A 12,449-nucleotide genomic window follows, 5' to 3' on the forward strand; every position below is an offset into this window, starting at 1 on the left:
TCTGCACTTCCTAATCCAATCCATGAGAATGTCTGGCCACTTGCTTTGAGCCCTCACCTTAACTTCCCAACGCAAGTGATCCAAGATACCTTCTAAATCAGTTGGATTCGAGTTATTCAACTGTCAATATTTGCTAACTTGACCATGTAGATCTACATGGCCAGATATGAACAAAACAACAATGAGATCTCAGTAGTGTACGACAACAGGGAGGACTGGATCCCGGCCATGAAGATAATGCCAACTCCACTTGCTTCTAGCGTCATCATGACATGAAAACGATGAAGCATTCACTGTCCTGTCTACTTACTTTTGTTTGATTATGTTCATATGCAATGTTGTCAGTATCTGTGCATATCGGCAGAAAATCGATATGCTTCACTCTTGAATTAGTTATGTTTTAATATATGCAAAAAGTATACTTAAAATTATTATTTTTAATATTATCTTAATTGTTTATCATGTTCTGATCGACACATAATATTTTTTAATTATTTTTTTTGCCGATTCATAATGATTCACTTGAGTATTGGTTTCGGCCGATTCACCTGAATCGTTGGCCAAAACTATACAGGACCAATACCGATACTGACAACATTGCTCATATGTATAAATATGCCATTCAAGACATGAATAGCCTTTGCCTCAGATTCAGTTTATCAACATTAGTGCAGGCTGAGTTCAATAGCAGCGTGATTTAAACCTGATTCAGTCATGCTCAATTTAGCAGAGAATTGGCGACAAATCTGTTTAGTTAAAGCACAAGCTGGGCGAGGTGGGCTGGACCGATGAACAGTCAATGGGCAATGGACTTATCAAACCCGGCCAAGTAAAAGGATGGGCCAGGCAAAGGCTCAAAAAGCTGGATGGCCCAAGCACTGCATGGAGAGCTTCTCTCGTCCTTCACTAAATGTTGCCTACCCCAATAAAAGCATGAGCAATTGGGTCACCGTAAAAGCTCAGGTTCATATTGTATATAACTGATTCATTAGTTATATTCAATCTTCACAGTGCATCTCCATCGGCATGAACCCCACTCTCGCAGTTAAAAAGATTATACAAATTGGCTATATCTTACCCATATAACCATCCATTACTCGAGCATTCATCTGGATCAAATCCCGCTGGTGCACGAGTGTGTCCGTAGCTTTTAGAGGTGGAGCTCTACCTAGGGATGGCAGTGGATGAAAGCGGGGGGGGGGGGGGGGGGGCAAGATTTTCACCCCAGCCCCGTCTCAAAATCCAGACCTCCATCTCTGCCTCCATCCCCGCATGGGTTTGGATTTTAACCTCCATCCCTGTTTCATGTCCTCCATTCCCGCTTCCCCTCCATTGCCATCCTTAGAAGAATTGAGGACCGGATGGAGCGGGGCAAGGCAGGAATGGAGCAGGGCAGGTAAAAGCATAAGTTCATTCCTGCCTCCATCCTCGCACGAGTTTTGATTTTAACCTTCATCCCTGTTTCATGTCCTCCATCCCCGGTCCAAACGGGGCAAGGCTGGGCAGGGTCAGTTTCCCCTGGTCCACTGCCATCCCTAACTCTACCCAGGGTTTTCTTTGCTTTAATTGGAGAGGGTCCACGTCATGAAAAAAACTATATTTAACTACTTTAAATGCCGTTGGCAGTCAACATACATACTTAAGAAGCCACTTTATTTCACCCACCCCCTGCAGAGAGAGAGAGAAAACTAAGCTTCGGCAGCCAAAACTAAGCTTATATAAGTGTGAAGTGGTGCTCCTGGTCTCCAACAAGCAAGAAATGAGACCCACCGTGCAGTATCTTGGTCCCGTCCTCCATGACCCTGCTCAAGTGCTCGCATGGCTCCAACACGAACTCCAGCTCGGCCCTTTCGCCGGATCGGATGTAAACGCTCTCGAAACTGACCAACTGCTTCTTGGGACTGCCCGGAGGAGCATCGTCTCCACGAGAAAACAGCAAAACCGCATGACGACCGTCCATTTCGCCATGGTTGCTTACTCCAACGGTTGCAGAGAATCTCATTTGATTGCAGATCTCAGTTCCGATCTTTGCAACGTCGTAGTAGTAGGCAGTCTCCGGATACTGAGAGGATACTCGGAAGGCCGTGCCACTTCCGGAGAGATTGAAGGGGCGGTTGGTCACAGAAACGAACTCATAAGAGTAGGTTGAGTAACTTAACCCGTAGCCGAATCCGAACACCTCCCTGCCTGTGTAGAATCGATACGTCCGGCCAGGATAGCCGGTTGCAGTGTTCGGTCGCATTCTCATGTCAGTCATGGGAACCTTAGTAAAACCTTCAGGATACCAAGTCATTGGCAATCTTCCACCTAGACAAGAAGAGATCTGTTAGCATTAATTTAATTCAAGGAGGTGTGGGCGGTTAGGTGATCGGGACTGTATACTTTACAAAGTGCTTGGGCCATGCAAAACACAGAAAAATCGCGCCTGCGTGCGTGCAGTAACGATTTTCTGTGCAAAAAGCAAAACACAAAACACAGAAGATGGCTCTGGAGTAAAATAAGCGAAAAACAGTACCAGGGTTGTGCTCCCCAAATATGATTTCTGCGAGGGCATCCCCGCCAGCTTCGCCCGGGTAACCAGCCCACAAGATGCTGCCGATTTTCGGGTTGTACTTGGCGAAGGAAACGTCCACCGGACCGCCGCAGAGCAACACGAGAACGACGGGCGACCTCGCGGCAGCAGCGACGCTCTCGATGAGCTTCCTCTGCTGCCCCGGGAGAAGCAGGCTCACGCGGTCCACCTCTTCTCTTTCCTGAGTTTGGTCCAATCCCATGAATAGAACGACATGGTCCGCGCCTCTGGTCGCACCCACCGCCTGGCCGATCAGTCCGTCGGAGGAGCAGGCCACCGAATCGCAGCCGGCGGAGTAGCGAGCGTCGGCAACGTATCTCTTCAGCGCTTCGAAAGGAGATAGGGCCTTGCAAGGAGGGCCGGCGTAGTTGCCTACCATCACCAGCGGGTTGTTGGCGTTGGGGCCTATCACTGCGAGCGACCGGACTCTCGGTTTCGATAGCGGAAGAAGGCCGGCCGAGTTTTTCAGGAGCACGATGCCGTCTCGAGCTGCTTCGAGTGCCAGATTCTGATGCGCCGAGGAGCATACTTGGTCGGAGCCAATGGCACCGAACAGGTGGCGCGATGGATTGCCATCGAAGAGACCAAGCCTCATCCGCACGGAGAAGAGGTTGTGAAGGGCCCTGTCTATGTCTGATACCTTGACCTTCCCTTGTTGAACTGCCGACTTTGTGTGCAGCAGCAGATACTGGCCGCAGTTGACGTCCATGCCTGGCAACGAATGTAAAAAAGGACCATAGAACATCATCAACACCATCCTCACCGTGTTGCTATAAGGTCTGGTCTATATATATATATATATATATATATATATATATATATATATATATATATATATATATATATATATATATATATATATATATATATATATATATAGAGAGAGAGAGAGAGAGAGAGAGATTACCGGCTCTGAGGACGTCCCCAACAGCATCTTCAGGGGTGGCAGCATAACCTTGAGCATCGTGAATGATGGAAACAGCATCGCAGTCGGATGTAATGTACCTGATTACGTGAACCAGAAAACAATCAAACTAACGATGACACAAGACATCAAGTTACTATCCTTGAAAAGATCGATTTGCATTCAAATTTGAATCCATCCGATAATCTGTACCAATTATATAAAAAACTTTTCTAGTGAACTAATTGAATCCGGATTCTTTGCACCCTTTTTTATTCCAAATCCAATTACAATTAGCCAATACTGTTAAGGAAACCGACTCTCTTGGATTGGCAAGTTCAAATGAGGTTGATTCTCAACAACACAATTTTAGGATATGCAAGAGAACGTGATTGAGCGTGCCTTCCTTTCTTGGTCTGCTTAGGCGAGGGTTCTTATATATATATATATATATATATATATATATATATATATATATATATATATATATATATATATATATATATATATATATATATAAACATTTGACATCAATTGAGGTGTATCATGTTTTGTATCTTGTTTGTTATTTGCCATGTATATCAAGTCGTGTATCTCAATTGGGAATCCTTCATGCTCAGTCAAGACCTCCTCAAATTAGTTCATGGTTCTTCGCATCAACCCTATAAGTTTATTGTTGTATCTCATATGGCTTGGTACCGATCAATTGGATCAAAGCAACTGTTTTTTAGTCTCAGAAGCATATGGCTTGTGCTGAAAAAAGCATATGAATCTCAATTTCTATTGAGACTTGAGATCCTCAAAAAGGATCTAACATTCATAAAGAAAGAAAATATGAATATACTGTTATACTTGGATCACATCAAATTCCTCGCCGATTCTCTTGATGCCACCAACCATTCAATGAAAGATGAAGACTTGGTTCACATAGCCCTAAACGGGCTTCCTCTTGAGTATGAGAGCTTTGTGATGTCAATCACCACAAGCGCGTTAACTCATTTGTTTGCAGAGACACAAGAAGCATCTCATACAACTTTCAATGCCTCTAAAGGCCATAAGCGTGGCTTTTAGAGAGGTTGAGGCAGGGCACAAGAAAGAAACTCCAATCAAAATTAGCCCAACCCAAATCAAGGCATATAAAATCCTCAAGCTCAATGAAAACCGATCACATGCCAATATTGTGAAAAACGAGGCCATATCTTAAAAAATTATTGAGGCATTCTTAGAGCGTTCACAGCTATATCTCTTCAAAAATTTGCCGATGATTATTGGTATCCCGACACCGATGCGACAAATCACCTTACCATGGATGATCAACAGTTTTCAAACAAATCTCAATATCAAGGTGTGAATTTATCATGATTGATAATGGTAGGATGCTTCTCATCTTTCACACTAGTAATCTTATTTTATCATCAAATGGATCTACATTTGATTTGAAAAAAATCATGCATGTTCTTAACATCACAAAAAATCTTTTATTTGTAGGCCAATATACTGAAGATAATGATGACATATTTGAATTCACCTTTTATGAATTCCTTGTTAAGGATTGACAAACAGGTAAGATTCATCTCAAAAGAACAAAAACTAAGGCAGGCATTTACCCAATTAAAGCTGATAAAAATTTAAAGGTGGCAACCTATGTAAGAAAAACGACAGCTTTTGATCTCTAACATCAACGTCTTAGGCACGCCAATAAGAAGAGTGTGTCATTTTTAAATTCTAAGCATGTAATTTTTTTTCAATAAAAACATGCAAATACAGGTACATAAAAGTTGCCTAGTTGGAAAAGCTCATAAAATCCTGTTTGGACGATCTCTCTCATCCGCAACATCTCCACTCGAGCTTATTCATGCTGATGTCCAAGGACCAGCTCCAATCACAACTCGTGAAGGCTTTTAGTATTATCTTCTCATCATGGATAACTTAATTTGATTCTCGTGGATCTTTCTTATGCATATTAAGTCTCAAGTTTTTTAGTATTTGAAAAACTTTAAGCAACTAGTTGAAAAGCAATTTCAGTTTCTTATTAAATGTTTTAAATCTGACAATGGTGGTGAATTTATTGGACTTGCTTTTAAAAATTTTCTACGAAGTCATGGCATCTTACACAGATTTTTATGCTCACACATACTTGAATAGAATAACCTAGTTAAGCGTAAAGATAAGCACATCGTTGAAACCACACCAAGTATAAGGCTTTGTGGCTCGCTATAAGGCTCGACTTGCCAAAGGTTTTCATCAAGAAGATGACATTGATTTCTTTAAGACGTTTAGTCCTCTCATTAAATCAACCAACATTCAAGTTGTTCTTGCTCTTGTCATTTTCCTACAGTGGTATATTCATCAATTGAATTTTAATAATATTTTCTTGAATGGTTTACTTTCAAAAGATGTTTGCATATGCCAACCTCAAGGATTCAAGGATTCACATTATCCTCATTATGTGTGAAAATTGGATTGGTCCCTCTATGGACTCAAATAGGCACCTCATGCCTGGTATCAACGTCTCAGCTCATATTTACTATCTCAAAAAAAATTTATTTCTCAATCTGATGCCTTATTTATTTTTCAAGAAAATAGCCTTATTGTATATTTATTGGTTTATCTTGATGATATTATTATCGAGAGGAGTTCGTTTATTGCCGTACAACAGTTGATTCACCACTTAGGCCATATCTTTTTAATTAAAGATCTTGGTTGCCTAAATTAATTCCTTGGCATCGAGATCAGTTATGCTTTATCAGGCCTCCATCTTTGCCGAGGCACATAAGCCCTTAGTTTGCTTCGCAAGGCTTCTATGGCTAGTGCCAAGCCTATTTTCACTCCTCTGCACCCCAGTGCCAAGTTATCAAAAAATGATTCTCCTTTATTTCACGATGTCGCCTTGTATCACAGCATTATTGGAGGAATGTAGTACCCCCACCATCACCAGACCTGTTGTTGCATTTGCCATTAATAAGGTCTATCAATATATGCATCAACCCATAGTCACACATTTGTCTGTTGTCAAGCATATATTGCGTTATCTTAAGAACACTCTTCACCATGGTCTTCTCTTCAAGCGGTATGCATCCTTGCAACTTCGTGCTTACTCTGATGTCGACTGGATGGGTTGCTTGGATGGTCGAAAGTCTTTAGGAGGATTTGTTCTTTTTCTAGGTCTTAACCTTGTATCCTGGTTCTCACGCAAACATAAGACAGTGGCTCAATCAAGCATTGAGGCCGAATATAAAGTTTTGGCATGTGTTGCCTCTGATCTCATTTGGCTTACATCCTTAAAAAAACTTGGCTTCCTTGTTCCAGCCCCACCAATTCTTTGGTGTGATAACATTGATGTGTTATATGTCATTATGAATCCAGTTTTCCACGCTCACACCAAACATGTGAAAATTGACTTTTATTTTGTTCGGGATCATGTTCAGAAAGGCGCCATATTCAGGTAAAATTCATTTCATCAGCTTGTGGATGGCTTAACAAAAACTCTTTTATTTACACGGTTTTCTCATTCGTGACAAGCTCAACGTGGTGGACCCCATGCAAAGCTCGCAGGGGCGTGTTAAGGAAGCCAACTCACTTGGATTGACAAGTGGGACATTACTTAAGAAGTCTCTCACAAAAGGAAAGATAGACTCCATTGTATCTTGTTTGTTATTGGCCATGTATATCAAGGTGTGTTTCACAAAAGGAAAGATAAGACTCCAGTGTATCTTGTTTGTTATTGGCCATGTATGTCAAGTTGTGTATCTCAACCTGGAATCCTTTTAGATATCAATTTGTAATCTGATCTTTTATATTAATGAAATATCTCTTATATCTCGATCGGTGGACAAGAGAGATAACGAGCTACACTAAACTGTCCTCTCTTTGAAATACCTAGTCAGGTCAGATTGATATTGTCCATACCAGAACTGGATTCAATCTGTTCACATCCTACATGAGGTGCTCACAATTAAGATGTACAAATGCCTCTTCAAAGAAGGCCTGAACTTATGGGATGACCTGGCCCAATTAGTAAATGGGCCAAGTTTCAGGTAGGCCTCAAGCATCATTCAATGAAGCCCAATCTGTGGCCTGGCTCATGTACTAGTCGATGTATAAGGACCAAACCCAGCAAGTCCCAGGCCAAGCTTGAATACCACAAAGGCCGGGTTGGGTCTAGGTCAGGTTTGAAAGGAGCTGAGAAAGGCTGGTCTGAATCGCCTGAAGTCCACGTCTAATTAGTCTAAAGACATTGGGGTAGGTCATATTGAATGGGCACGACCAAGTTTTCCCAAGGCAAGTTTCAAAATTCACAAGAAAATAGTCTAAGCCGCGAAGTGTACATGAGACTTGGGTTTAGAGAACCGTGGTACAAACCATCGTCGCAAATCTTTTTTTTTTAATTATTCAAAAGATATTTTTAAATGTAAACGAATAAATATGCAGTCCCCAAACAATTAAAACACATTATTCGCATATTAAATGACATGCAATTAATTAAATCTATCCTACCGCTATCAGAGTTTTCATGTCATGTGAATCCATCATGATAAACTCTCAATACATCAAAAATATTGCTTGGTACTTGGATGCAAACGGATCGGATCCTGATCAACTAAATACATGAAAAGTTGGATCTGGATCAGATCAAAACAGCCAAAAATCATAAAAAGTGACATATTGGATCCAGCCGGTTTGCATCCCTAATTGTAAATCCTAGCTATGTATGAATCATATTTTTTTGGGGGGGACACGATTGGTCGTTGTAACATATGAAACAAACTCCTCTTTTTTTTCATAAATTTAACCTTACAAATGTGGTTTGTATGGATCCATCTTTTTTTTTTCGATAATAAAGCTGGGGGATAAGGGTGGCAATCGGGTCGGCGGGTTTGCGGGTCAGAATACCTCAACACGAACATGACCCGTTTATTAAATGGGTTGGATGTGGCAAACACGGACACGACCCATTTATTAAACGGGTAACCTGACACCACACGTTTAAGGGGTTGGGTCGACACGACTACACGACACGGCGACCCGTTTATTAAATGGGTCAACCCGATAACATAGACATTTTTGTTTACGATTTGGTTTGGTTCGGACTATTGGTCAAACAGGAGTTAGGGTTATATATATATATGTGGGTTGCGGGTTGACGGGTTCGTGTAAATGAGTTGACCCGCCCGCCTAACCCGTTTATTAAACAGGTCAAACGGGTTGGCATACCCCTAACACGAACACGACCCGTTTAATAAACAGGTTAGGCGAGTCTACCCGTTTATGACACGAACCCGTTTAAGCCAACCCTAACCTGGCTAAGAAGCGGATTGGCAGGTCAGGTCAGATTTTGCCACCCCTACTGGGGGATCAAGCCCCCTCAGTTTATTGAGGAAACATATGTACAAACATTTACAGTGAGGATCGACCTTGGATTGTTTGATTGAGACATGTGAGCAAGTTTTTTGGAGCATTCAAATGTGACAATTTTTAACACCTCACCAGAGTTGTGTTTTTTCGACAATAAAAAATCCAATTCCTAGCATTTGGATACATACAGGAAAATTGCAGTAAATCGAAAATACCACTCATCACTGTAAGCCTGTAACTATAACAGGGCCATTACTAATGCAATACTACGACCATCTATGTCACATAGGTGCGGATGCAGAGATTAGGCACTTTAAAAAAAACTTAGGTGCTGGGTGCGAGAAGAATATATATATATATATATATATATATTATAACAGTTTTAAGTTAACAATATTGGATGTGTGTGCATTTATGCATTTATAAAGGAAACATAAATAGGGTTGAACTTGGTTAGAGTTAAGTTAATTTACTTTTGGACAAAAATGAAGTATCTGTAGTTGAATTTACCTGACACAAAATAAGCCGTGTCTAAGTTTAGCACGCGGGTGCGGTGACCTGTTAGAAGAGTCGTGTTACATGGACGACCATTTATGAGAGCGGCAACTGGAATTGGACTGGCTCCCTGAGGGTCTTGCTTAAAATTGGCTCTAGGGAGGCTCAATTGCCAACCGAGACTGTGCCTGTGGCTGGACACTCAAGCATGTGACTTGCCTATGGTTAACCAACCTGAGCCTTGCGTGCTTGCAGTACTTTAAGTGAGAAAAAACAAAGTTGGTGCTGTGGGAGTGGGGAGTGTGGGTAGGATGAGGGTGAGAGTGAGGGGCTTACCCGTTGAAACCCCAGCGACCCCTGGCCGTGGCAGACAGAAGGTTTGAATCGGCGCACGTCGGGACTCCGTTCACGCGGTTATACGAACACATCATCCCGCTGGCCTGCCCCTTCTCCACGCAGCTCTGAAACGGCGGTTGGTATGTGTCTGCCAAGTCTTGCATCGACACCTGCACTCCCCCATTGAAACAGTGAATACCACCAACTCTCACCAAACATCAACTACACACATCAAAACTTTCAACGCACTTTTCAAAAAGAAAAATACTGGCTTTGTGGGTAAATCAGTAACTCTGTCTTCATTAAATCGATGAAAATCTGTAAACTTGTGTGTTTTTCAATAATATTCAAAACTTAGTTGTCGTTTTTTATCATTGCCAAAACTTTAGATGCGCCTTTTAAAAAAATTCTTAAAAAAAAAAACCGCAAATAAAAAGCTATTTGAAGATGCAGCTTCCACTTTTTTTTTTAACCAAATCTAGCCATTAAATACATACAGTAGTAGCAGTGAGGGCAATGAATGAACTTGCCTGTAGGAATATGTCAATCTCACCAAAGATCTTCGAAGTCTTTGGCTGGCTTTTGCGAGATGATAATATAATATAAGCTAGCAAATCATAACTTTAACCATGGCCAAAATCAATGGAAACGGGCCCAGCTCTGTTTCACTAATAGTGCAGAGGACTGTCTGGTTTTTGGCATTTTTGAAACGACATGTGGGTAACAAGAGTTTTTGAAAGAAAATATATCTCGGACCCGTCTAACATGTATAGCAATAATGTGATGGTAGTCATCTATCCTTTTTATTCTTACTGCTGTACTGTGAGGAAAACCATTGACAAATAAGAAAAAGAGACAGAGAGAGAGAGAGAGAGAGAGAGAGAGAAAAGATGGGAAAACATAGAAAAAGAGGAAGGATTAGGAAAGGGCAAAAAAAGAAGAAATGTGGTGGCTCACCATCGCATTGAAGACATAGCGAGTGGTCCCTTTCCAGTGATCCAAATCATAAGCAGTGAAGTGTTTGCAGCAAGCAGAGGCACGGAGAAGACCGCCGCGGCCATCGCCCTGCACTCCCCTCACATAGGCAGCGGCATACCTGCTGCTCACCAAAGGGTCCTCGCCCGGCGTCTCTTGGCCTCTCCCCCATCTGGGGTCCCTGAATATGTTTATGTTAGGCGCCCAGAACGTCAACCCACTCGCCTGACCCGCATTATACAGCGCTCGAGCTTCGATCCCAATCGCCTGTCGGCACCAACATCACCATTTCATCATCAAAATGAGAGAGAGAAAGGAAGAAGAAGCAGCAGCAAATCAAAAAGTCGATCAACAGATGATGGACATCGATTAAAATTTCTAAGCTCTTGATGAGTAGCTCCTAAGCAGTTGATGTCTTAAACCGTCTCAAACACTTGTGAAAAACATAGTTGTGCGTGTCTTTTGCTTAAGCTTAAGCTGTAGATGTCTTCAGCATCTTTTATTCACTAAAATCATGCTTCGGATCGAATCGATTTGACAAGAAACCTTGATTTTCGATGGCTCTAAATACACGTCCATACATGAAAAAAAATACATGTTTTCAACTAAGCCGCATGCGATTAAGTCCGTGAGTTTGGACTAAGCAAACACTGGAAACTTCCTCTTTTGAAGCCGTTTAGCTCGGTTTAGAAGATAAAGACTGTCGTAGGAGCTACTCATGGCTTTAGTCTTATCTCGTTACGTCCATAGTCATAAATACATGTTGCCGTAGAGAAAAAAAGAGGGGGAGAGAGATTCATTGTGGTATGAAAAGTAACCAACCTGTCCAATCTGATACCAATGAAGGGCATTGAAAGAAGCAGCCGTGAGAATGACTTGGGGGAAACTGGTAGCGGAGGTTATCCTTCCATTGAAGTGAATCCCGCGGCCGCTTCCAGAGACACCGTGCAAGGATTCAGACCACCACTCATAGGCGGGGATGCCCAACCTGGGTATCCCAGGAGCGGTGTTCACCAGCTGGGAAACCTTCTCATCCAGCGTGAGGCGAGACACCAAGTCCTTCACTCTGGAGTCGATGGGAAGGGAAACCTTGCAGAAATGACGAGAACGAGTGGCGGGATCGGATGGATCGCAGGCGAAAGGCGGCCTCGAAAAGGCGGGGGTGAGAAAGAGTGGCAGTAGTAGAGTGAAGAAAAAGAAGAGGGTAGTCATCCAAGAACCAACCAGCTCCATTGCAAAAAGGATCAGAGGATGATGAAGGGTTCAAAGCTGAATAATAAACAGCTTCTAAAGAGTAAATTTATGGGGAGGGGCAGGGAGAAATGCTTTCTAAAATGCTCGCTTTGCAGGAGTCATGACCGAAATGTACGAGCTCTCTTGGTTTTGGGGGTTTGAGTTCCAAGAAAAGAGAATCCCTTCACCTCACTCCCTCCTTCTCTTTGCCTATATAAAATGCACAACAGCGACTGATCGTGTCTTGACGAAAACGACCCTTCGTGGACTGGAAGCAACAGCGTGGGAGGGCTGGTTTGGGTTCGTGGATGGTGAGGTCCACGTCTCGACTCAGACGGACTGGGCCCAATAATGAACCCTATCTTATTAGGCTGCGTAAGTTTTTCTTTTCTTTTTTTTCTACAAGATGCAGCCCAAACCTTATGTCAAGATCACTCTCTCTCTCTCTCTATTATTCATTTCTTTGTGGTGGATCATGTAAAGATTAAGATGTCATATACTTGTATTGTTGCTGTAGAATTTGAAAGGTGGGAGGAAGAACTAAGAAGACACACCCACCGTCACCGACCTAAAACAGAA

General features: G+C 42.2%; 1 protein-coding gene across 1 annotated transcript; it reads right to left on the minus strand.

Moving 5' to 3' along the window:
- Nucleotides 1-1,582: 1,582 nt before the first annotated feature.
- Nucleotides 1,583-11,985, minus strand: LOC149812072 (putative beta-D-xylosidase 7). The gene is made up of 6 exons (XM_089993839.1): nucleotides 11,460-11,985; nucleotides 10,620-10,904; nucleotides 9,663-9,832; nucleotides 3,480-3,577; nucleotides 2,516-3,283; nucleotides 1,583-2,307 (listed from the first exon to the last, which is right to left on the minus strand). Exons 1-6 carry the CDS (start codon nucleotides 11,868-11,870, stop codon nucleotides 1,715-1,717), a joined length of 2,325 nt encoding a protein of 774 aa, XP_089849965.1. The 5' UTR covers nucleotides 11,871-11,985; the 3' UTR covers nucleotides 1,583-1,714.
- Nucleotides 11,986-12,449: the final 464 nt, after the last annotated feature.

This window comes from Nuphar pumila, chromosome 17 (assembly GCF_984573655.1).
Source record: "Nuphar pumila chromosome 17, dmNupPumi1.hap1.1, whole genome shotgun sequence".
In the NCBI taxonomy this organism is placed as follows: Eukaryota; Viridiplantae; Streptophyta; class Magnoliopsida; order Nymphaeales; family Nymphaeaceae; genus Nuphar; species Nuphar pumila.

Excerpts from the sequence above, each read along its gene's own strand:
- LOC149812072 (XM_089993839.1), bottom strand. The coding sequence starts at position 11,870 with ATGGAGCTGGTTGGTTCTTGGATGACTACCCTCTTCTTTTTCTTCACT. Across the intron at positions 9,833-10,619 it reads GCTATGTCTTCAATGCGATG|GTGTCGATGCAAGACTTGGC; the intron begins GTGAGCCACCAC and ends GGGGGAGTGCAG. Across the intron at positions 3,578-9,662 it reads GGTCGCTGGGGTTTCAACGG|GTACATTACATCCGACTGCG; the intron begins GTAAGCCCCTCA and ends TCACGTAATCAG.